This window comes from Leucopleurus acutus (genome assembly GCF_964270905.1).
Source record: "Leucopleurus acutus genome assembly, chromosome: 7".
Classification (NCBI taxonomy): domain Eukaryota; kingdom Metazoa; phylum Chordata; class Mammalia; order Artiodactyla; family Delphinidae; genus Leucopleurus; species Leucopleurus acutus.
In genome coordinates, this window is record NC_139150.1 from 56,199,292 (window position 1) to 56,226,841 (window position 27,550).

Genomic DNA, 27,550 nt, shown 5'->3' on the forward strand with positions numbered 1-27,550 from the left:
ACTTAAAATATAATTAAAACATTAAAAAAAACACTGTATTACAAAATGCTGAAGAAAACCACACTCTGCTCACAAGGACAAATAAAAAAGAGCTTTCAAAATTATTCTCAATTTAAAAATTTGTTCTGAAGTGCTGTACTAAAATCAGATAGAGTGCTACATGTTTCTAAAATGTTAGCTTGAAAAATTAAGCCTTCAGTATTGGGGCAATGCTATATGAATGCCTGAGGATAGTTATAAAAACCACATTCACTAATGAAAAAAAAGACGGTTATAGGAAAGTAAGAAAGTAGATCCTAATAGTTCTCATTGCAAGGAGAAATTTTTTTTTAATAAATTTATTTTATTTATTTATTTTTGGCTGCATTGGGTCTCCGTTGCTGCGCACGAGCTTTCTCTAGTTGCAGCGAGCAGGGGCTACTCTTCGTTGTGGTGTGTTTGCTTCTCATTGCAGTGGCTTCTCTGGTTGTGGATCAGGGGCTCTAGGCATGCGGGCTCAGTAGTTGTGGCGCACAGGCTTAGTTGCTTCTCGGCATGTGGGATCTTCCTGGACCGGGGATCGAACCCGTGTCCCCTGCATTGGCAAGTGGATTCTTAACCACTGAGCCACCAGGGAAGTCCCTCTTTTCTTTTTATTACATCTATATGAGATGGTCAGTATAATTAAATCTACTGTGGTAATCTTTTCACAATATATGTAAGTCAAACCATCATGCTGTACATCTTAAACTTATACAGTGATGTATATCAATCATTTCTCAATAAAACTGGAAGTAAAAGTAAACATCACCAAATGAACAACAAAAAAGTGTTCCCCAATTTTTTTTTTTCCTGGACAAGTTCTCATTTTTGAGGTTGCTCCTTACTGGCTTCAAGAATGTTTACCTGTTACTGTGTAAAATATGAACAGAAGCTGTGCCTAAGGTTATTTTGGTCAGGTATAACTTGGTAAGAACATCACTAACAAGTGAACAGCTTTACAAAAGAAAATTATGTTTTAAAGTATCCTAACTTTACTAGTTTTATAAAGTTTATCGAATGCTTACCATGTGTGAGAATACAAAGAGGTGAAAGCATGGACCACACTCTTAAATAAGAGTTTACAATCTAGTAAGAAACATATACAGAAGTTGTAATCCAAAATAATCCATTAACTGAAAAAACAATACAACACAGTATGCAAAGTGGTAGCATGAAAAAGGAAAGCATGACATTTATTTACATTTTCTAAAATGAGCAATATACAATATTATATTTTAGGAAAACCAACCATTTATATTAAGTGTTCAGTCAAGCTTCTTACTTAGCTACCAACAACAGAATCTCTTCTAGCTAAAGTAGAGAAGGAATTAAGCTCTGTTAAGGGTAACAGAGCCAAACTTAATAGATATGAAGATATGAATCCCAACCACACTTTGAGAGCTTCTCCAGAAAAAACTAGACTTCCACTACTACTTAGCATTTCTGATACTAGGAAGCTAGAACAATTAGAAGCTCCTACCACCACCTTTGCCAAAAGATTAACTTCCCTGCCCAAGACTGCCACCTCATGTTGGTCCCAAGCAATTTCAAGTGAGAAGAGCGTGACTGGTCACAGGCCTCTACCTTAGCTATGAGTGGGTATGAGAATATAAATTTTCTGGCATCTGCTTTGGGAAGTCAGGACTTACAACATGGGAAATTACCAAAATGTTGGGCAGCTCTTCAAAAATGCTGGGTGGTCACAAATGACAAATGTCTACTTCATTAAGTCATTGTTATTTTGTGTTATAGAGAATTTGAAAATAAATCACTTAATCATAAGTCATAGCTTTTTTTTTTTTTTTCCTTCTTTTTTCGGTATGCGGGCCTCTCACTGTTGTGGCCTCTCCCATTGCGGAGCACAGGCTCCGGACGCGCAGGCTCAGCGGCCATGGCACACGGGCCTAGCCACTCCGCGGCATGTGGGATCTTCCCGGACCGGGGCACGAATCCGTGTCCCCTGCATCGGCAGGCGGACTCTCAACCACTGCGCCACCAGGGAAGGCCCACAGCTTTTAATTCACAAAAATGTAGAAAACATTTTTACTTTAACTCCAATGATTTCCAAATCAATAAAATACCAATAAGTTTAGACAAACATGTGAAATGAGTACAAAAGCATGCACACTATTTCTAGTAATCCAAATAGTTTTGCAAAAAAAGAATGGTGAAGAGGTCCAATATTTTTAATATGGCTAGAGTAGACATTAATGATTGAAACTGCTACCTAATGATGTCATATTCCAGATTAACTGAAATTTACTTAAGGAGAGCTAACTTCCAATTTTAACAATTTTATTTTTAAAATATTATCTAAAATGTATTATATATGTTCCTGCTTAATAAATAAAGTATATAAAATATAATTTAATCTTTCCTTAATGGCTCAATGTCACCATTATAAACAAAATGCAGTGGTCATGAGTAGCTTAAAGACTATTCCAGCAACTACACTTTTTTTTTTTTTTTTTTGGCTGCACCACGCAGATTGCATGATCTTAGTTCCCTGATCAGGGATCGAACCCGGAACCCCTGCAGTGGAAGTGTGGAGTCCTAACCACCGGACCACCAGGGAGTTCCCTCCAGCAACTACACATTAACCAGCCCTTTCACTCAATTTTCCCAGAACTTTGACTTGTACTGTTGCTGTCTTCTAAATCAACAGTGCCTCTGTACACTAATCGGCCCCAAGATAGGCTGCTGCCCTAACAGCATTTACCTGAAGACAGCCAGACTACCAAGCCTTACTCAATGTTTATTCCTTTCTGTTCAACACATATCATCTGCCATCTCCTTTGCACTGGTTTCCAATGCATCCAGGTAAATAAAGATAGTAGTATAGGAATGCCAGGATTTTGGATTTTTGCAATCTGATTTAAGAAACCATGGTTTGTACGGCATATACTGTACAAAAAAGGGAGACTACCTACTGTATAAAAATTAAAATATAGAGTAGGGATTCCCTTCCTTTAATTGGAATAGATCACAAATCAGAGACCTAACTGTTGGACTTAAAAGATTTTTTAAAATAGTTTACTCTTAGGTTTATGTCTGTCCAGATGGTCACCTAAAAATTATCAGATGCCCATCAGTTAACTGAAGTATTACCATATTATACTATGGACTAGAATTATTCAGCTTGCTGCCAACTTGAATTTCTGATATAAAAAGTTGTTTAAAGCTAATTAGCAGGAGGAAAACTTTACTTTCTCACTTCTTATGCCAAAAGTTTTAATCAAAAAACAAAACAAAAAAAGAGAGAAGCTTACGCCCAGGTCTTAAGCACAACTACTGTAATCATATGATCCTTGCAATCTTCCCTGTCTTCCAATCTGACCTTTCTTTATGATGTTTTCAAAGCCCCTTCCAGACCAAATTTTACAGTATCTATATTCTCAGCTAGTCTCTGACTAGCTCTCAAGAGGATATTAGATCGATAGAATTGATAGATTGATAAAATTATCATGATAGATTATGATAAATTAATTGTACATAGAGAGGGAGGCTTTGTTTAGCACTCCCATGTATCATACCACATGTTGATGACTAAATGTCACATTTTCCTTCTAAGGACTTAAAACAAATCTTGTGAGAGGCTCAAAAGACATTTAAAAGACTCAGCCTATCTCACTAGTTATGGGGCACTTTATAAATTTTAATAATTGTCATATTTTCAATTATAAAAGAAAAGCATGCTTATTTTAGAAAATTTAGAAAACGAAGGTTAAAAGAAAAAGTCTCACTATTCCTGATACATTTTACATGTGTTTTTATGTAAACTCTAAATTCGGATGCACATAAAGTTAACGCTCTCTTGGTACTGAAGACAGAAAAAGAAGGCAGGTGTGGCAAGGATAGCAAGAAATGTGGGGAAAAAAGGCATATGATGAGATTAGAGAGATAGGGTGAGGCCAAAAGGTAAAAGCAGGGTCTTATAAACTATATTAAGCCATTAAAGTTCGTGTGTGTACTTGACTTGCTTTGTTTTGGGGAGGTGTAAGTAATGGGAAAAGGTAAGTGGCATGATCAAATTTGCATTTGGAAAAGTTCATTCTAGCTTTAATGTGAAAAACAGAATGGAAGGAGGACAACTGTTTCACCAATTAAGAAAAGATTATAGTAGCCTAAGTGAGAGATTAAGGAACTGGATGAAGGCAGAGAAGATAGAGGGTAGCAAATTCAAGAGAGATTAGGAAATAAAACTGTCAACATTTGGGGATGAATTTGATTTGTGTATAAGGGAAAGGAAGATGTCCTGGATGAATCCTAGGTTTCTAATTTAAATAATCTAATAGATACTGGTGCCATTCATAAAGATAGGGAGCACTACAGTGAGATCAAATTTTAGGTGTAAGCATTATGCTTTCATAATTAATTTTTGATGTAATCAATTTGAAGAAGATATCTATAGCAAATATCTTTTGTTTGCCTGCAGATCTATTCTCTACCCTTCACTGTGTAGTTTAACTGTATCAGCAGGCAACGTCATAAACTAGCTTTCCTTAGGTTTAGTTGAGGGAGCCCTGGCAAGGACCAGATAAAGACAGGAAAGTAGGGAAAAGTAGGGTAAAGTACTTTATTCCCTTGGCTTCCTCTCTGTGAGGTTTTTGGTATTTACCTAACATGCATGTGCTGTAAAAATAGTTAATAGGGAAATAACCTGAGCTGATGGCTGTCTTGTTTAATGTCTTGCTAAATTTTCATGAACAATACAAGCATAATTGTTAAGAACACATGTATTAAGTTCATATAAGTGGAATAAAAGTTTTATAAATGGACTTAAATAAAAGGGGGGGAGTTGTGTCCTTCAACACAAGGTATCATCTCAATAGCCTCTTGTTTGTAATCCTCTCATGGGTACCAGTAACTACACCCTCTTGCTCACCCTGGTTAACAGCCTCATGTCTTAATGTTCAGCTATAATCCAATCTCTTTTGAAATAAACCCTCCTTGAATTTTCTCATTTTGAATATGCCACCTGTTTCCTGATAGATGAGAGACAATGATACTGTCAGTGATAGATACTACATCCAGAGACATGTTAAATATGCAATTAGGTCTCAAACTTAGAGAAGTTTGGGCAAGAGACATATATCTGAGTCTTCTGTATATAGGTGGTATGGGAATGGATGAGATGACTTATGAAGAAAGTATAACATGAGAAAAGGATAGACTCTTGGATAAAAACTTGAACTGTGGCAACAGCTGGACAGTTAAGAACCAGAAAGAACTAAAATATTGGACAATGATGGCACTTAAGACTGAGGGAGGGCTTCCCTGATGGCACAGTGGTTAAGAATCTGCCTGCCAACGCAGGGGACATGGGCTCAAGCCCTAGTCCGGGAAGATCCCACGTGCCACAGAGCAACTGAGCCTGTGCTCTAAAGCCCACGAGCCACAACTACTGAGCCCACATGCTACAACTACTGAAGCCCGCGCACCTAGAGCCTGTGCTCTGCAACAAGAGAAGCCACCGCAATGAGAAGCCCGCATGGCAATGAAGAGCAGCCCCCACTCGCTGCAACTAGAGAAAGCCCGTGCACAGCAACAAAGACCCAACACACCTAAAAAATAATTAATTTTTAAAAACAAAACCAATAATGATGGTAACTACTTTATCAGTAATGATGGTAACTACTTTATCAATATAACCTCCTCACAACAACTTTAAGAAGAATATATTAGTGTAGCAACACTCCAAAAAACGTTGAAGAATCTGCCATGACCATAAGATTAAAAGCAGAATGAATATACAATTGAATCAAAAAGAATGAAGTACCCAGGAGGTGAAAGACCAAAGAAAGCTGGAAGGACCCTGCTCCCTGACTTCAAATGATGCTACAAATCCACAGTAATCAAAACAGTAGCGTACTGGCATAAAAACAGACACACAGATCGATGGAAAGGAACAGAGAGCCCACAACTAAACCCATGCATATACAGTCAATTAATTTATGACAAAGGAGCCAAGAATATACAATGGGGAAAGGACAATCTCTTCAATAAATGGTGTTGGGAAAACTGGACAGCTACATGCAAAAGAATGAAACTTGATGGCTCTCCTACAATATATACAACAATTAACTTAAATGGATCAAAGACTTGAACCTAAGACCTTATACCATAAAGCTCCTAGAAGAAAAAGATAAGCAGTAAACTCCTTGACATAGGTCTTGGTAAAGATTTTTGGAATCTGACAACAAAAGCAAAAGCAACAAAAGCTAAAATAACTTCGTGTGACTGCATCATACTTAAAAGCTCTGTACAGCAAAGGAAGCCATCAACAAAATGAAAAGGCAACCTACTGAATGGGAGAAAATATTTGCAAATCATGTATCTGGTAAGAGGCTAAAATCCAAAATATATAAAAAAACTGATACAATCCAATAGCAAAAAACCAACAATTTGATTAAAAAATGGACAGATCTGAATATACATTTTTCCAAAGACACACAGATGGCCTACAGGTATATGAAAAGATGCTCAACATCACTAATCATCAGGGAAATGCAAATTAGAACCACAATGAGATACCACCTCACACCTTCAGAATGACCATTATCAGAAAGACAAAAAATAAGAAGTACTGGTAAGGATGTGGAGAAAAGGGAACCCTTGAGCACTGTTGCGAATGTAAACTGGTGCAGCCACTATGGAAAACCGTATGACAGCTCCTCAAAAAATTAAAAATAGAACTACAATATAATCCAGCAATTCCACTTCCGGGCATTTATCTGAAGAAAATAAAAATACTAACTTGAAAATATGTACCTCCATGTTTACTGCAACCTTATATACAACAGCCAAGATATAAAAACAATCTAATGGATGAATGGATAAAGAAAATGAGGTATATATACACAATGGAGTATTAGTCAGCCACAAAATAGAAGGAAATATTGCCATTTGTGACAATGTGGATGGACCTTGAGGCCATTACACTACGTGAAAAAAGTCAGACACAGAATGATAAAACTGTATGATCTCTCTTATATGTGGAATCTTAAAAAAAAAGAACAGATGGGTGGTTGCCAGAGGAGGAGGGTGGGAAGCGGGAAAAATGGGTTGAGTGAGTCAAAACATAAAGAAGAAAAATAAAATTAAAAACAAAGTAGAATGAACACATACACACACATCTATCTGTATCTCCATCCTTAAAGAAGACACATACATCAATGTTTACTGCAGCATTCCATAATAACAAAACACTAGAAATAATCCAAAATGTGCATCTTATCAGGTAAATGGATAAACTGTAACACAGTCAGATAATGTAATATTATATACTAGATATATAAACTAGTTTATATATTTATATATAAATATAATATATATAAATCTATATATATTTTATATATTTATATACTAGATAAATAAACTAGAATGAAATAATTCAACACAGTTAAATCTCAGATACATAATGTTGAGTGAAAACAGAAAGTTGACATTTATATAAAGGATTCTTCAACATGCAAAAATCAATCAATGTGATACACCATATTAACAAACTGAGGAAGAAAAACATATGATCATCTCAATAAATGCAGAAAAAGCTTTTGACAAAATTCAACACCCATTTATGATAAAAACCCTCCAGAAAGTAGGCACAGAAGGAACTTACCTCAACATAATAAAGGTCATATATGACAAACCCACAGCCAACATAGTCCTCAATGGTGAAAAACTGAAACCATTTCTACTAGGATCAGGAACAAGACAAGGCTGCCCACTCTCACCACTATTATTCAACATTGTTTTGGAAGCTTTAGCTACAGCAATCAGAGAAGAAAAAGAAATAAAAGGAATCCAAATCGGAAAAGAAGTAAAGCTGTCACTGTCTGCAGATGACATGATACTATACATAGAGAATCCTAAAGATGCTACCAGAAAACTACTAGAGCTAATCAATGAATTTGGTAAAGTAGCAGGATACAAAATTAATGCACAGAAATCTCTGGCATTCCTATACACTAATGATGAAAAATCCAAAAGTGAAATTAAGGGCACACTCTCATTTACCACTGCAACAAAAAGAATAAAATACCTAGGAAAAAACCTACCTAAGGAGACAAAAGACCTGTATGCAGAAAACTATAAGACACTGATGAAAGAAAGTAAAGATGATACAAATAAATGGAGAGATATACCATGTTCTTGGATTGGAAGAATCAACATTGTGAAAATGACTATATTACCCAAAGCAATCTACAGATTAAATGCAATCCCTATCAAACTACCAATGGCATTTTTCACAGAACTAGAACAAAAAATTGCACAATTTGTATGGAAACACAAAAGACACCGAATAGCCAAAGCAATCTTGAGAAAGAAAAACAGAGCTGGAGGAATCAGGCTCCCTGACTTCTGACTATTCAACAAAGCTACAGTAATCAAGACAGTATGGTACTGGCACAAAAACAGAAATATAGATCAAAGAAACAGGATAGAAAGCCCAGAGATAAACCCACGCACATACAGTCACCTTATTTTTGATAAAGGAGGCAAGAATATACAATGGAGAATAGCCTCTTCAATAAGTGGTTTCCCAAAAGCTGGGAAAACTGGGCAACTACATTTAAAAGAATAAAATTAGAACACTTGCTAACACCCTACACAAAAATAAACTCAAAATGGATTAAAGACCTAAATGTAAGGCCAGACACTATCAAAGTCTTAGAGGAAAACATAGGCAGAACACTCTATGACATCAATCACAGCAAGATCCTTTCTGACCCACCTCCTAGAGAAATGGAAATAAAAACAAAAATAAATAAATGGGACTAATGAAACTTAAAAGCTTTTGCACAGCAAAGGAAACCATAAACAAGACCAAAAGAGAACCCTCAGAATGGGAGAAAATATTTGCAAATGAAGCAACTGACAAAGGATTAATCTCCAAAACTTACAAGCAGCTCATGCAGCTCAGTATCAAAAAAACAAAGAACCCAATCCAAAAATGGGCAGAAGACCTAAATAGACATTTCTCCAAAGAAGATATACAGATTGCCAACAAACACATGAAAGAATGCTCAACATCATTAATCATTAGAGAAATGCAAATCAAAACTACAATGAGGTATCACCTCACACCAGTCAGAATGGCCATCATCAAAAATTCTACAAACAATAAATGCTGGAGAGGGTGTGGAGAAAAGGGAACCCTCTTGCACTGTTGGTGGGAATGGAAACTGATACAGCCACTATGGAAAACAGTATGGAGGTTCCTTAAAAAACTAAAAATAGAACTACCATACAACCCAGCAATCCCACTACTGGGCATATACCCTGAGAAAACCATAATTCAAAAAGAGTCATGTACCACAATGTTCATTGCAGCAGTATTTACAATAGCCAGGACATGGAAGCAACCTAAGTGTCCATCGACAAATGAACGGATAAATAAAATGTGGCACATATATACAATGGAATATTACTCAGCCATAAAAAAGAAACGAAATTGAGTTATTTGTAGTGAGGTGGATGGACTTAGAGTCTGTCATACAGAGTGAAGTAAGTCAGAACAAGAAAAACAAATACCATATGCTAACACATATATATGGAATCTAAAAAACAAAAATGGTCCTGAAGAACCTAGGGGCAGGACGGGAATAAAGACGCAGACCTACTAGAGAATGGACTTGAGGACATGGGGAGGGGGAAGGGTAAGCTGAGACAAAGTGAAAGAGTGGCATGGACATATATACACTACCAAATGTAAAACAGCTAGCTAGTGGGAAGCAGCCGCATAGCACAGGGAGATCAGCTCAGTGCTTGTGACCACTTAGAGAGGTGGGATAGGGAGGGTGGGAGGGAGGGAGATGCAAGAGATATGGGGATATATGTATATGTATAGCTGATTCACTTTGTTATAAAGCAGAAACTAACACACCATTGTTACCAATTATACTCCAATAAAGATGTTAAAAAAAAAGAATGTTAAGAAACAGACATGTATACACCTGAAACTATCACAACATTGTAAATCAATTTAAAAAAATCAAATGTATTTCTGTATGTTAGCAACAAAATATAACTGAATTTTAAAATGATTTACAATTGCATCAAAAGCATGAAATTTTCTCTTCCTCAAAAAACACTGAAAATGAAAAGGCAGGCCACAGACTGGGAGAAAATATCCACAACACATATACATAGCTAGCAAAGGACTTGTATCCAGAATATATAAGAGAATTCTTTAAATTTAATAATAAAATACATGGGAATGATAAAGTCTGGAAAGTGGTTTCTCCTGAGGACAGAAGAAAAATACAGAAAATCTTGATTAAAACTATGCTTATTTTGTTTAAAAATTGCTGGGTAGTGGGCATCTAGGCCTTTATTACAATTGTATTTATTCGTTGCTCCGTGCTTAAAATATTTCTAATTAAAAAAGAAAAGGTTAACACTGTACTCAAAGAGAAAGTTTAATTCATAGTAAATTATCATAGTCACTAGACATTTGATGAAGGATTTTTTCCTATGTCTTATTCACCTATGTTTATTTGATGTTAAGCACAGGAAACAGATACATATATGTAAAATTGGAGAAAAGAAAAAGATTCAGTCATATCTCTAGTTTCTTACTAGCCATTTCTACTTAATTGCTTAAATGCTTCTCTCATCACTTCAAACAACTTATTAAAAACTGCAGTTCACTGATCTTTCTCCACACCATGGACTCAAAGCTTTTTTATTTTCTTTGCTGATTCCATCATATTTAAGTCACAGGGACAGCATGCTGCTTAGGAGCACAAGCTTTATAACCAAACTGCCTGGGTTCCAATCTTAAATTTACCACTCAAAAATTGCCTGGCTTTGGGCAAGTTACTTAATGTCTCTGTGCCTCCGGACAAATGCTGAATACATACATAGAAGGTGCTCAGAGCTAAACCTGGCAAATAGTCCTGCTCAATAAATGTTAACCATTCTTTTTAATTTTCTTCTTATTGCTATTATTACAACTACCTCCTGACTCCTCTTTGTCTCTTCCTTTGTTCCCCCTATGTCAAGGAAGGTACTAAGTACTGTTGATTGTTCCCAGAACAATCTGACCTTCTCCCTATTTCTGGTTACCAGTAGTGGAGGTCTAGACTACTACAGCCTTCTTCCTACAAGCTTTGCTTTTCTTCAATTCTTCTCTATTCCAATGTATTACATACTACTGTCAGATTAATCCTTATCCCCTTCCATAAAACCCTCTTTCCTATAGCATAAGTAGTTCTATGAGGCTCTATAGGAAAAAAAAAAGTATTTCACAGTGAGTTCCCAATTAACCACTACTATTAAAAAGTATGGTGGTAGAAAGTCTCAAGGTTGAATTTTAATCCTACAAATATCAAAGCAAGCTAAATTTATTACTATAAGAGGAGCAACAATATATTATAAATTGCCTTTGAGTAGCATTAGTAGTTCCCTATTAGGTCACCAATCACTCCTAACATAGTTTGAGATATGATTTAGTATAAAAATCACCAGTCTGGGGCTTCCCTGGTGGCGCAGTGGTTGAGAGTCCGCCTGCCGATGCAGGGGACACGGGTTCGTGCCCCGGTCTGGGAAGATCCCACATGCCATGGAGCGGCTAGGCCCGTGAGCCATGGCCACTGAGCCTGCGCGTCCGGAGCTTGTGCTCCGCAACGGGAGAGGCCACAACAGTGAGAGGCCCGCGTACAGCAAAAAAAAAAAAAAAAAAAAAAAAATCACCAGTCTTTTTTCAGTAATCACTTACCTCTCTGGGCCCTAGTCTCTTGCTATTAAAAAAAAATTACAGATGTGTCATCCATCTCTATGCTCCCAGACCCTAGAAGGTAACACTAATTGAGCACAACATTCTTTCCTGATGAATCCAGAGTAAGCATAGTTATTCAGGAAATTAATACCAATGGAGGACTGGCAGAAGTGAACCTATATGTCATTTTGAACTACACAGTCTCTGGAGTTTCTCCTAATTTTAAACTTTAAAGGTCTGTGATTCTATTCTAAAGCTCTATGAATCTACATAAAATTCCTCTCATTTAAAATTTATAATTCATTTAAGACTACTTCCAGAAATCTAGAAAGCACCCTGAAATCTTTCATACAAATTATTTTTGTATAGCTTCAAAGTAATTTGGTTTAAATTTTAAAACTCTATTTTGAAACAAATATCATTGTGATATCTCAGTACTAACTCATACGTAGGTGAGAATGCATTTTGGAACACTATTAAAATGGGCCCAGAAATTTGATATGGGCACACAAAAGTTATACAACTACTCTTTGAAATGTAGTTCCTGAAAATTTGAACAACATGAAACTCAACTTTTTTTTTTTTTTAGCATTTACCTTTTTTCTTCTTTTGCTCTCAGCTGTTCTTCCTGTCTCAAAACTTGAACCATTACAGATTCAAAAACTCCACTTGTCAAGCCTGCCAAACTTCGTGGTGTTGACCGGCGCCTTGTTGAAGTACATGCAGTTCCCTTCTCATCCTCCAATCCATAATAGCCTCTAGATGTAACTGCTATCGTTGTCTTTTCTCTCAAGTGCCTTGGAGAAGAATAAGTCAATTCACAGGTCAAATCTTCTGGGTAAGCAATAAACCCCCTTAACCAGCATCTTAAGATGAATCCTTTTTTGCTAACTACATAAAAATTTAGTTAAACCTTGCTTAGCTATGTTTCAGATTTTTATCCTCCCTACATAATTTCTAATTTTCCTTACTCATGTCATAAAGTCAGTCTGAGTGATAGTCTCTTCCCTACATTAAAAAAATATAAAATTGAAGCACTAAAATTAAGAATTAAAGATCTCTTCAATGAAAAAATTTTATTGTTTGCAAAATTAAATGTAGCTTATCTTTACATCTCTTCATATATTTCATACTACTATATCATTACTATGGAAAAATATACAATCACACAAAAACATTTTGGGAGAGAAAATTTATGATATATAAACACTTTGCAGTAATTATAAACAAATGAAGCACTACAATATATAATTTTAAGTTGTAAGCATTACAATATATAATTGTAAATTTAGAAACCTTCTGACTAAACTATAAAAAGAACCTAGGAATCTAGATTTCCTCTTCAACCTCACCATAAATGTCTCCCTACCCTATGATATTTATTATTACACTAAGATACTAGTCTAATGCTTAAAGATAAGGATGAAAAATTTTCTTAGCAGTTTGCTTAATTATCCATAAATTGTCTTAACGAATTTGGATTAAAACTATTTACACTGAAGAAAGAAACATTAATCTTATAAAATTTTAAGTCTAGAATAAAAACTGAATCCTGAATTTATGAGTTAATTGTAAATCTATATGAGTTAATCGTAAAAAGCACCAGGGAAAATATCTGCTGTTCTACCTCTGCAAAACATCCCAGAGCCTCTGAAGGCTTTGTACATGTTGTTTCTACAATGGTAAAATCAAGTCAATCTTAAAGTAAGCATTCAATATGCTGGATAAGAATCTATGTAAATTAAAATTTGACCCTGTAGTCATATTTTCCTGCTTTCCTATAGGCACAGGTTTTCTGTAATATAAAATACGCCAAAGGTTCACCGAAACATAAACCTTTATGACATGAAATATAATCGAACTCCTGTCCATCTTGGACTATATTTACAGTGGTTTATTACTCTAAGTTAGAGTAACTTTATAACATTCTTACTCTCAGGCCATCTAGGTCCTGTGAATAGTATGACTGCAAGGTTCTACTGAACTGTGGCACTATTATGTGTTTTCTTTATTATGAGATAACATTTTAACTAATTCAGCTTTAGGCAGGGCATAAACTTTTAAACTGGTTTTCTAGTAATGCTAAAGAACTTGAGCTAATCTGTCCATACTGTTTCAGGCTGTGATCTTTTAAGCACAACAGCATACATCTATATAGTGGCTAACTGGCTGGGAGTAAGGAACGTGGGCCCAAGGAAAATAAACTGGCAATAACAGATACTGAATGGGTATACCTGGGTTCATCTTAGCATAGTGTTCACACTGGCGAACTAACTAGTTCTGTAATTTTAATTATTTCCTCATCGATACTAATGGAAAAGAACATTAATGGACAATATTACACTGAAATGTGATGACATGTCAGAGGTTACACGGTATGTAGAGCACTGGGGATAAGGAGAGTTGAGGGAAATATTAAGTCATATGGCTTATAAACTGTCATGTAAACAAGTCAGAAACTAAATTTTACCCTTTAACTTCAGTCTTATAAGTAGAGATGGTGAAGTTATAAACTACTTTTTTAAACAGTATTTTCTCATAACAAAGAGGAATTAATATCCTTTATTACTCATCAGAAATAAGAATTTATAAGCTTTGATATTTATCATTCATAATCCAAATACAAAGAAAACGATGATGCTTCTCTTGTATCAATACGTAAAGATGAAAGGGTCTAAGGAAAAAAAATTCTCATACAACATTAGCGGGTATGTAAAATTGGCACAGCCTTCTTGGAAGTCAATTTCATAATAATCATTAAGATTTAATGTGCACATATCCTTTGACCCATCATGCTTCTAGGAATTTACCCTATAGACATATATCCACAACTGTGAGCAATCACACACACACACACACACACACACAAAGTATTGTTTGTCATTCAAAAAGAACAACCTGGAAACAAATGTCCTTCAATAGGAGACAGGTTAAATAAAGTCATGTACATCACAACATGCAATATCATCATCCATTAAAAGCAACAGGTAAATCTGTATGTACTCACTATAAAAGATGTCCACATTACACTGCTGAATGTAAAGAAGTTGTTTTGGGGTAAAATATATTTTTTACCCCAAAAGGAATTATATACAAGTATATGTAAACATACATATGGCATCCAGTAGTGTGTGCTTGTGTACATGTTCAAACTCTCACCTAGCTTACTTCAATCTCTTTGTGACACGTCTCCTGACTTCTACTCTGATCTCCCTCCAGTCTATCCTTCAAGCTGCAACCCAGGTAATCCTTTTAAAAAGCCAATCAGATTATGTCATTGCCCTGCTCTGTCTCTTCCAAAGCCTTCCAGTTATACTTAAAATACCATGCAAAGTTCTGATGGCTTACAAGAGTTAGTATGATATGGCCCTCATCTACCTCTTCAGACCCTATTTTCTATTACTCTGACCTTAGCTTTTTGTGTTCTGGCCACAAAAGTCTCCTTGTTATTCTCAGTCACACCAACATCTGCTTTGCACTTGATCTCTCTCCTGTAAGGCACTTTCCCCCCAGATATTTGTATGGCTAGGCACTATCACTTCATTCAAATCTGTATTCAAGTATCACCATATTTGAGAGGACTTCCCTGATCACCATAACCTGTAAAGGATTCCCTGTCATTCTCTATTGTTTTACTCTTGTTTCTTTTTCTTCATGTTACTTATCATACATTAATTATCTATTTATTTGGTAATTATCCATATCCTCACCAGAATGAAAGCTCCAGGAGGATAAGCACTTTGTTTTGCTCCTTCAGAGCCTCAAACTGTGGTATATAGATATAGTATTTGGAAGGATACAAGCCAAACCATTTATTTTTCATTTTAAATTTACACACATAAAGTTGAAAAATTCTACTCATCTATTTTGTCCACAGTAAAAGAACACTGATTAAACATTTGTTACTAACTAGTACTTGAGTTTTCATACATCAGAGAATAAAAGGCAATAAAATAAGATGAAAATAAGTCTCACCTCCAGATAAGAATTGTCAGATAATCAGCAATCAAATAATACACTAAAATAACTCCCCCTTCCCAAAATTCAAGTTTTCCTTCCTATTAGGAAAATTATTCCATGAAATCAGTCTGACAGTAGTTTGAAAATAACAGATTGCTAACTGTAAGCAAAAGCTAAGCAATAATTATGGTTGATTCATTGAGTTTTATAGTTACCCTTTTTCTTTTTTTTTTCCCCTCACAAAGAAAGCATGAAAAGGTCTTTTCTGTGGTGTTGATGCATTCCAAGTTTCAGAATTCAGAGGTGCAATTTTGTTTAAAATTATTAAAATAAGTATTAAGGTGGAAGTAAACTGATATTAAGTTTTACTTAAGGTTAATATTTGGACTGATCCTCTACTATAAAAAGATGATTGGAAAGGTTTCCGCTATTACATGATTTTACATTACCAAAACAATGTAGAAGTGTCACCTATAAAAAGTTTATCTGTCCACTTAAAAGTTGGAAACAGAATCATCTAATGTGCTTTAAAATGTTCCAAATGAAGAGTTTCAGTCACTTTTTAAACCCATTTACTTAAAAAAAATATTAAAATGCAATATAGCCCTCAGGGTCCTGACAAGAAAGAGATAATATTCAAAAGGAGGTGATGTTTAACGAAGACACCATTTACAAATGTGCAGGTAAGGTTAAGGGAAACTAGGAAGGGATGGTGAAGCACTCGTGGACTAGCTAGAGAGCATTATTATCACTCTAGGCTCAAAAGGGAAAGGGGAGGGAATAGTTACTAGAACCAAGACGCTGTCATTGTAGAAGAGGGCCACACGATGATGATGCAGTTACTGAAGCCCAGCAAAGAAGAAGCTGTTAGAATAAATATCCCTACCTCTCTGTCAGTGCCTCCAACTGACTGAACCCAATCAGAAGCCAGAAAACAAGGCAGACCAGTTGATAACAGTCCTTAGAGATCAGCTTCCTGTGGCACAGAGCATAGTGCACAAGGGTGGAGAATAGATTTGAAGGTGCAAATGAAGATTATCCAGCACAACAGGAACTTAGTACTAGTTTTCAAGAGCAACTAACTGAAATTAGGAAAGGCAGAACTTTTTTTGGTGGATTTCAACAAAAACTTTTGCATGTTTGATAGATAAGCATCATTATGTAGTCAGCCCAGCCTGTCATGCACTTTTTCCATCTGGATTTGTGTATCTTTATGAGCTCTGAACTACAACAGTCTTTAAAACCAAGTACCAAAATAAACTCAACTTAAAACAAGCCTTTTAGATAACGCTACAGCCAATTATTAAAACAAGATTTTCAAAACTAATGAAGTATCAAAATGCCCTCACCAAAAATAACATTAGTATTATTTTTTAAAATTTAAAATATGCTTAATCTCTCATTTCCAGGATCTAGTTTAATGTACTGTGATATAATGTTTTATAATATATAAAGCATAATAGTACAGAAGAACCTATATATGATTTATAAATGAATATGCATACAATAGGGGTACATATTCAAAACCTTTTCTGCTTGAGAAGCCAGATAATAAAAGTTTGGAGACCACTCCTCTCATCTCCAGCTTATATATGATACCTCTAACAGTTCTGGAACAAAGAAGTCTTCATCCACACCAAAGGAAAAAAAAAAAAAAAGCATTTATCACAGATTGTTAAACTTATTTCCTACTTGATCTTCTTTACTTTCTATTCTCCCAATTGTTACTTTTATTCCCCTTGCATTTTAAACTCATCTTCATCCAGACCTCCAGTCCCTTGTTTGGTTCCTTTATTTGCTCTCACATAATTCAGCCTCTTTCAGCTATTCATATAGATAACTAAGTTGGGAGCCATCATATACGACTAACCTCTTCTATCTCATCTCCCTTGACCAGTTTATCTTTCTGTCTCAGGCACCCTATCTCTCTCTTGCATCTCAGCTAAAAGGTCCTTCACACCTATACCTCCACTACTAAGCACTGTAGGAGAAAAAAATCACCACCTTGTAGTTTATGGTCTAACTGTAACCTAAACTGGGCTCGCCTAAGATTATTTCTTTGAAGGAAGTCAACTCCCTCTTCGGTTCTCCATAACAGCAACTTCAAATGCCATCATTATTCAAAAACTTCACCTCACTATCCATCATCATATAGCAGTTGACTTTGCTTATTACTTATTTCACAGAGAAAATGGTAGTTTTAAAGAAAGAGCTTGATTAACTTCCTGATTCTCAAAAAACAAAATTATCTGAAGCTAAACAAAATGTATCTGCACTTTAAATTGCAGTGAAAAAAGTGTCTCTTATCAAAAACTAATCCTGCAGTAGGTTTTCAGAATTTTTACTTCATTAACTATCTCCTGGATCTTCAGCCTCTACCTGCTAGTTGCCTTTAGCATGTAAACATGTCCAAGTTTTTATTAAAAACAAACCATTCCCCTTGAGAAGAGCCACATCTAAATCTTGGTCCATTTCACCTTTCATTCACACCTCAAACTGTCATTTGCCTGTACCTACTCTATTGAAATCCCTCTTCCCAAATGACCTCCTAGTTATGAAATTCAAGTGAGATTTTTCATTTCTTATTCACTCAACCTCTGTATACCATCTGATTACTCTTTTATCAAGACCTTAAACTGGACTTTGCAGAAAGAGCAGTTTTAGATAGGTAGGAAAGAGTGGAAAAGAAATACTAATTAAGAAGAAAAATATTCATTCATACTATTCAAATTCATTCATTCAAAATATTTACTGAGCAACAGGGATTCAGCAGTGAACATGCTGACAGTTTGCATATAATCGGGTTGAAACAACGGTGACACCACTGAAAAAAAAGTTAAAGTTGAAAAGAAAAATATGAAAATTGGGAAGGAGACCTGGGTTAGAAATACACTTAGTTTTTAACATTTTGATATAACACTTGCACAACCAGCTGGGAAAGTTCTATGGACAGAAATATGAAGCTAAAACAAAAGGAAAGGCTCAAGATACCGATTTGAGAGTCTTAGAAAGTCATAAAAAAGAGTCTCTCCACAGAGGAATAAATATAGGGAGATATGACCTAAAGGCATAACTTTAGGGATTATCCATAATTATAAAGAAAAACATAGCAAAAGAAGAGGAACACTCAAAAGACAATAGTTTAGTTAAGAAACAGCACTATAAGGGAATTCCCTGATGGTCCAGTGGTTAGGACTCAGCGCTTTCACTGCAGGGGCCCAGGTTCGATCCCTGGTCAGGGAACTAAGATCCCACAAGCCACGTGGCGTGGCCAAAAAAAAAAAAAAAAAAAGAAGAAACATCACAATAACAACCAAAGGAGAAAAGTTTTAAGTACCAAGTGATCTAAACTATTTAGTTCTCCAGATAGATGGAAAAAGTACTAAGTAAAAACCAAGGATTAAGCAAGAAGGCATTCATTAATATGGAAAACTAATAAGGGAATAATTACAATAAGGGAATAATTACAAAGAATTATAAGTTAAAAAATCTTTCAGTTAAAAAATCTTTCAAAGTCTTTGTTCATACCTGAAGTGGCACCAAATAAGTGACATAATTCCCCTAAATAACAACCAAAGACCACCATAACTAATTTTTTGAAAACCAAACATTCTGCTTAGAATAAATTTCCATTTCTTGATTTTGCCTTTCTAATTTAAGGAAGGGACAAAGGTAAATGTAAAGTTTTTATTTACATAGGAAGGATACTTGAGAAGTGCCTTACCAACCTCAACAACTCTGATAAGCATTTTCAGTAAGTTAGTGCTGTTCTGTTGAACATTTTACTACCACTACAGCTAATCCTTACCATATAGAAGCAGTCATGAGTTTTCAGTACAGGCAGAACAGAGGGCTCCCTAGGTCCTTATCTTTCATATAGTCTGGTTATGTTCATGTTCCCTAGAAGATACTAAAGCTGTGACAAGTCTGCAAAGTGGGCAGGTAGATAGCTTGGCTTCCTTTTCTTGGCTAACTCCTCTACATATCTGCCAAGTACTGATGAGGATTTAAAGTAGGACACTGTAAATTCAAGATACTTTCAGATGTGACACAGACACAAAGAGGAAAGATGGGAAAGCTGGGGCGAGTCTTGCCTCTACCTACTTGAAATAAGAGGTCATAAAAAAGAGATGTAGGCACCTAACAAGAGCTGAAGACTTAACTGAAATTAGGAGGATGTGACAAGTGGACATTATGGTGTTCACAGAAAATAAGCAATGCTACCAACCTCTTTCTTTATTGTGCATTTCAAGAATGGGAAGAATGTCATTCTTATTCCACACAAACTAGTAATTCCTGCTGTTCTCTCACGTTTTTAATTTAAAAATGAGTATTTTATTTTCCCCTCCTTTATTGAAATATAATTGACATAAACCATTGTGTAAGTTTAATGTGTACAATGTGTTGATTTGATACACATATATTTTGCAACATTATTACCACCACAGGGTTAGCTAACACCTCCACTGGGTCACATAACTAAAAACAAATATTTTAAGAAGTCATTTCTGAATTATATCTTTCTTCTGATTAAATTATCACCTTGCCCTCTGGGTTTTGCAAGGTCCAGCATGGGTTACAGGACTCTCTATCTGGCCCCGTTGCTGTCATTCCATCACTCACTCACTCCACAAACATTTACTGAGCACCTCTGGGTGCCAGGCTCTGCTTTGGGTACTGGGGATTCAGAAGACAGTGGTCCTTTGTCTTCCAGGTACTTGCTGCTCTCTTGCATTTTCCAGCCATGCTGGAATGATGGAGATGATTTCCTTATCCAGATGTGCCGCTTAGTATTGCACCTCTGCATCGGTCTCTCTGTTCTTTCTTCCCCTTATCATCTGGTGAGCTCCCTTCCTTTCTTCAAAATCCAAGTCAGATCTCTCCCTCCGTGGAGACATCTCTACCTTTGACAATAATCATTCAACTCCATCTCATTGTGGTTCCTTCTTTATGTCTTTAGCAGTAGAAGATCTTTTCTGGTAGGTTCCAGTCTTTTTCACTGATGGTTGTTCTGCGAATAGTTACGATTTTGGTGTGCTCATGAGAGGAGGTGAGCTTAGGGTCTTTCTACTCTGCCATCTTGGCTGATCTCTCCATCTCCCAAATATTTCTTATGGCCAAGTGACCAAAACATGGGTGGTGCAAATGTTGAGTCCACAATACTATTTTATACTATTAAAAAGTATTAAAAGTACCTTATGTAAAAATAAAAACATGAAAATTTCATTTCTGGAAAATTCAGAAAAAATCATTTGACAGAGAACTCATCCTACCAGATATTAAAGTGGATTTTAAAGTCACAGTAATAAATTTAATACCAGAAGTTGAATAGTTAGACATACTAACAGTAGTGGAGACAGTTCAAAAGTAGACCCAAATACACCAGGACTTTAATATATTACAAAAATGGTATACCAAAGCAATGGAAAAAAGTGATGCTGTGACAAGCAGCTAGATGTGAGAGAAAAATAAAGTTGGATTTCAACCTCACTCCTTGACCAATACAAATTCCAGACAGATCCATTTATTTGTTAATTCATTCATTTATTCCTTTATTCAATATTAAATACACATAGATACTGAGACAGGTGTTGGCATCAACACTTACAGGCAAGATTCCTCCTTGCTGAGCTTACACGCTAGTAAGAAGACACACAAAAAAAGAGTAAAGAAATACATACACATAAGTCTTAACTATAATATACTATAAGTTCTGTGAAGGACAGTCAAGAATAATTTCTCTGAGGAAAATGAGAGGAGGAGCCAGCCATGACCAAAACAAACAAACAAAAATAAGCAAACAGAAACCCAAAGAAAACCCTGGGAATAAGAGTGTTCTAGATAAAACAAAAAGGAAGTATAAAGGTCCTGAGGTGACAAATGGCTTGGTAGGTATATAAAGAACAGTAAGCCAAACTCCTTACTATAGCCTAAGTGCCAATGAAGTGCTTGATGCAGGGTTCTGACTTCTCAATGTACATTTTTTTTAAAGTTCACCATGGCTGCCAGGTAGAAAATGGACTCAAGGAGGAAAAAGCAGAAGCAGGAAAAACAAGTCAGGAAACTATAGCAGTATTTCAGGCAAGAGATGATAATAGTTTGTACTTAAGTGGTGACAGTGAAAAGAAATGGGCAAAATTTAAAATATACTTTAGAGGAAGAAAGCTCAGAAATGGTTGATATGCTTAACAAGAGAAATGAGTGAAAAGGAAGAATCAATTAAAAAATCATGTATTTTGGCCACAGCAACTTCCCAGACAGTGGAGTCATTTGCTCAGAAGGTAAGAACAGGCTTAGAAAAGGAAAACAAAACAACAAACCTAAAGTTCAGTTTTGAACATGTTAAAATTTGAATTGGCTAACTTTTATTCAACATAGTATTGGAAATCCTTGTCACAGTAACCAAAAAATAAAAAGAAATAAAAGGAATCCAAATTGGAAAAAAATAAGTAAAACTGTCACTGGTGGCAGATGACATGATACTACTATACACAGAAAATCCCAAAGACACCAACAAAAACTACTAAAGTTCATCAATGAATTAAGTAAAGATGCAGAATACAAAATTAATATACAGAAATCTGTTGAGCTTCTATACACTAACAATGAGCTATTGGAAAGAGAAATAAACAATCCCATTTTTCATCACATCAAAAAGAATAAAACACCTAGGAATAAATCTAAGGAGGTAAAAGACCTGTACTTGGAAAACTTTAAGACACTAATGAAAAAAACTGAAAATGACACAAAAAGATGGAAAGATATTTCATGTTCAGGGACTGGAAGAATTAATATTGTTAAAATGACCATACTACCCAAAGCAATCTACAGAGTCAATGCAATCCCTATCAAAATACCAATGGCATTTTTCACAGAACTAGAACAAATAATTTGACAAATTGTATGGAAACGCAAAGACACTGGAAAGCCAAAGCAATCTTGAGAGAGAAGAACAGAGCTGGAGGTATCAGGCTCCCTGACTTCAGACTATATTACAAAGCTACAGTAATCAAAACAGTATGGTACTAGCACAAAAACAGACACATAGATCAATGGAACAGAATAGAGAGCCCAGAAATAAACCCACACACTTATGGTTAATTAATCTACGACAAAGGAGGTAAGAATATGTAATGGGGAAAAGACAGTCTCTTCAATAAGTGGTCCTGGAAGAAAATGGACAGCTTACATGTAAAATAATGAAATTAGAATATTTTCTTATACCATATACAAAAATAAACTCAAAATGTATTAAAGAACTAAATGTAGGACCACCCTAGTGGTCCAGTGGCTAAGACTCTGCTCTCCCAAAGCAGGGGGCCTGGGTTCGATCCCTGGTCAGGGAACTAAATCCCACATGCCGCAACTAAGGGTTCACTTGCTGCAACAAAAGATCCCACATGCTGCAACTAAAAAAAAAAAAAGATCCCGCATGCTGCAACTAAAGATCCCACGTGGCACAACAAAGATCCTGCACATGGCAACAAAGATTCCACATGCTGCAACTAAGACCCAATGCAGCCAAATAATAAATAAATAAATAAAAGAACTAAATGTAAGGTGGAAAACCATAAAACTACCAGAAGAAAACAGGGGCAGAACACTCTATGACATAATTCATAGCAATATTTTTTTAATATTTCCTTTCCTATAGCAATAGTTCCTTTCCAATATTTCCTTTCCTAAAGCAAAGGAAACAAATGCAAAACATAAAAAAAGGGACCTAACTAAACTTAACAGCTTTTGCACAGCAAAGGAAACCACCAATAAAGTGAAAAGACAACCTACTAAATGGGAGGAAATATTTATAAATATTATGACTGATAAGGGGTTAATATCCAAAATATGTAAATTGCTCATACAACTCAATATCAAAAAAACAAACAACCCAATTAAAAAATGGGCAGAAGACCTGAATACACTTTTTTTCTAAATAATACATACAGATGGCCAACAGGCACACGAAAAGATGCTCAACATTGCTAATCATCAGAGAAATGGAAATCAAAATCACAGTGAGATATCATCTTACACCTGTCAGAACGGCTATTATCAAAAAGGCCACAAATAACAAATGCTGGTGAGGATGTGGAGCAAAGGGAACCCTTGTACATCATTGGTGGGAATGTAAATTGGTGCAAGTATGGAATACAGTAAGGAGGCTCCTCCAAAAACTAAAAATAGAACTACCATATGATCCAGCAATTTCACTCCTAGGTATATATCCAAAGAAACTGAAAACACTAATTTGGAAAGATACATGCATCCCAATGTTCATAGCAGCATTATTTATAATCGCCAAGATATGGAAGCAACCTAAGTGTCCATCAACAGATGAGTGGATAAAAAAGATATGGTGTACATATATACACAACAGAATACTTACTCAGCCATAAAAAAGAATGAAATTTTATCATCTGCAACAACAAAGATGGGACCTGGAGAGTATTATGCTTAGTGAAATAAGTCACACAGAGAAAGACAATTACTGTATGATATCACTTATATGTGAAATCTAAAAAATAAAACAAATGAATGAATATAACAAAACAAAAACAGACCCACAGACATAGAAAACAAACTAATGTTTACCAGTGGAGACAGGGGATTAACAGGTACAAACTACTATGTATACAATAAATAAGCTACAAGGATATATTGTACAACACAGGAAATATAGCCAATATTTTATAATAGCTTTAAATGAAATATAAGCTATAAAAATTTTTTATCAGTATGTTGTACACCTGAAACTAGTATTGTAAACCAACTTACACCTCAATTAAAAAATAAAGCTTCACACAAACAGAAAAAAAAACCCCAAAACAAAAAACTGAGACACCCAGTTGAATACAAGAAACTAGTGACAGTCGTAGCCTATTTTACTAGGGGACCAGAAAAATGTAGAGCAGACATTTTTATTGTAATACTTCTTGTATTGTTTAATTTTTTGCCACTAAGATGTGTACACATTATTTTGTAAATTAATAAACTACCAATAAGACAAATACTAATCACTGGATTGCTAAGCAAAGTCCATGTACATTAGTTACACTATTTCCTTCAGATTTTCACAGTTGTTATACTTTATATGCATACTTATTTTCAATAATTTATACTGCAAATACATACTGTCAATCCCACCACCACAAGTATCTAAATGCTCCCTCCACCTTGAAATCTTTAATGATCCTATTCTCCCCAGCCTCCCTTTCAGGTAGAAGGCTCCTTTCTCTCAATCCCTTCAACTCTTGCTCATAAGCAACAAACACTGTGATTAAGTACCTGGGCTCTGGAGCCAAACAGTCTGGATTCAAATCCAGCTTCTGCCACTAATTAGTTTGGGCAAATTAATTTTTCTGTGTCTCATTTCTTCATTTGTAAAACAGGTTATGTAAATCATTAATTACTTCAAGAGTTGTGGGGATTAAATAAGTTAATACAGATAAAGCCTTTCAAACAGAGTAACATACAATAGCATTTAATAAGGCAGCCAAAACAGGCTATCTCTACTCCCTGCTCTAAATTGGCAACTTAATCATAAGTATTGTTGAAAAGGATAGTTATAAAGTAACGAAAACATTAGGAACTAACGTGTGTGACTGGAAACATTTTAAAATAGTTTTAAGGTATATTCTTACTATAAATCTCACAAACTCATCATGCCATGACTGATGGCTTCAACCTATTTCTTAATGAGTTAGGCAAATTTTTTGTAAAAAGTCTTGTCATTTTTTGTTGTTGTTGTTGGTAGCCAAACAAAGCACTAGATAGCTAATCCACATGGCAAAAAATAAATTTCTTACAAGAAAAAACTACAGGGTCAAACAAAAAAAAACAAAACCATCACTACAGGGTCCTACCGTTGCTTTCCCGTTCGTGTATAGTTTTACATGTAACAATATTCACACACAACAATCAAGTAACAAGTAAAATCAAATCTAGTAAGTGATAAGCAGAATATATGGCAAAATATATAAACTATAAGTGGAAAATCCGAATTTTGTACTGAATTTGTGTGTGTATATGAGAGTAAATGATACATATGTATACAGATGAGATAAAGAAGGCTAACAAGTGATATCTGATGGGAAAGGTGATTTTTATTTTTTGACATATTTCTATTTTTTTCAAATCTTCTTCAAAGAGCATGTATTGAATAGAATGCTTAGCAGAGTATTTAGCATATAGAAAGAAATGAATAAATGTTAACTCTTAGTAAAAAAGGACTTAAACTGCTAATAAAAAATTAAAATAGATCTCAGTTATCTTATCATTTACACACTTGCCATAAAACTTAAAAAAAAGACTTGATTTCAATTTCACTACCAACAAAATTCTCTACCATGGAATTAGTAAGTAGAGGAACTTACTAATGTACTGGCAATTGTATCATAATCAGGGATTCAGATAAACTGGAGAATATAAATGGTTCTGTGGATCACCATGAAATAATGTCATATTTAATATATTAAAATGTTTCTACCATCTTTTATTTAGCATGTTATGATGTTTATTTTAAGATGATATTCTTATAAGTATCTATCTGTTAAAAATACAGGTTTGGGTCTATAAAAACCAAGCTGTCAAATTAAACACAACCAGCTGATATTATCAATATGTATTTGCAATTTATTAATTATATTTGTCCTATTCATTTTTTTGGTTACTGGTAACCAAAGTTGTAGAAAATAACTTGGAAGATATAGTAACTTAAATTGGTAAAATTCTGTATTTAACATAATTTTTTTCCTCTGAGAACTGTGAGAAGACTGAAATTATCCAAATAAAGAAACAAAACGAAGTCCAACTTAAATTATTTATTTACATATTTAAATCTAGTGTATTATCTAAATTATTTGGCAAAAGAAAATACTGTCTGTCTCTTCTTTCTAGCTTTTCAAGATCAATAAAACTAAAAGCTGGTTCTTTTAAGAGAAGAGAAGATAAACAAAATTGATAAACCATTAGCCAGACTCATCAAGAAAAAGAGGGAGAGGACTCAAATCAATAAAATTAGAAACGAAAAAGGAGAAGTTACAAAGACACTGCAAATACAAAGCATCCTAAGAGACCACTACAAGCAACTCTATGCCAATAAAATGGACAACCTTGAAGAAATGGACAAATTCTTAGAAAGGTATAACCTTCCAAGACTGAACCAGGAAGAAATAGAAAATATGAACAGACCAATCACAAGTAATGAAATTGAAACTGTGATCAAAAAATCTTCCAAAAAACAGAAGTCCAGGACCAGATGGCTTCACAGGTGAATTCTATCAAACATTTAGAGAAGAGCTAACAACCATCTTTCTCAAACTCTTCCAAAAATTGCAGAGGAAGGAACACTCGCAAACTCATTCTATGAGGCTACCATCACCCTGATACCAAAACCAGACTAAGATACTACAAAAAAAGAAAATTACAGACCAATATCACTGATGAATATAGATGCAAAAGTCCTCAACAAAATACTAGCAAACAGAATCCAGCAACACATTAAAAGGATCATACACCAAGATCAAGTGGGATTTATCCCAGGAATGCAAGGATTCTTCAATATACGCAAAACAATTAATGTGATAAACCATATTAACAAATTGAAGAAAAAAACATATGATCATCTCAATAGATGCAGACAAAGCTTTTGGCAAAATTCAACACCAATTTATGATAAAAACTCTACAGAGAGTGGGCATAGAGGGAACCAACCTCAACATAATAAAGGTCATATACGACAAACCCACAGCAAACATCATTCTCAGTGTTGAAAAACTGAAAGCATTTCCTCTAAGATCAGGAAGAAGACAAGGATGTCCACTCTCGCCACTATTATTCAACATA

The 27,550-nt window shown here is 35.1% G+C and overlaps 1 protein-coding gene across 3 annotated transcripts in view; it reads right to left on the reverse strand.

Annotated features, from left to right (window-relative positions):
• The window catches only part of BRD10 (bromodomain containing 10), a 105,140-nt gene that overhangs the window by 63,429 nt on the left and 14,161 nt on the right, over positions 1 to 27,550 (reverse strand). For 2 of the 3 annotated variants that reach the window (XM_082842816.1, XM_082842815.1), the window contains exon 2: positions 12,343 to 12,543. The exons of the other annotated variant lie outside the window; for it this stretch is intronic. In XM_082842816.1, coding sequence (XP_082698942.1) covers positions 12,343 to 12,543 — 201 coding nt within the window. The remainder of the gene's footprint in view (positions 1 to 12,342; positions 12,544 to 27,550) is intronic. 3 annotated transcript variants of the gene reach the window in all.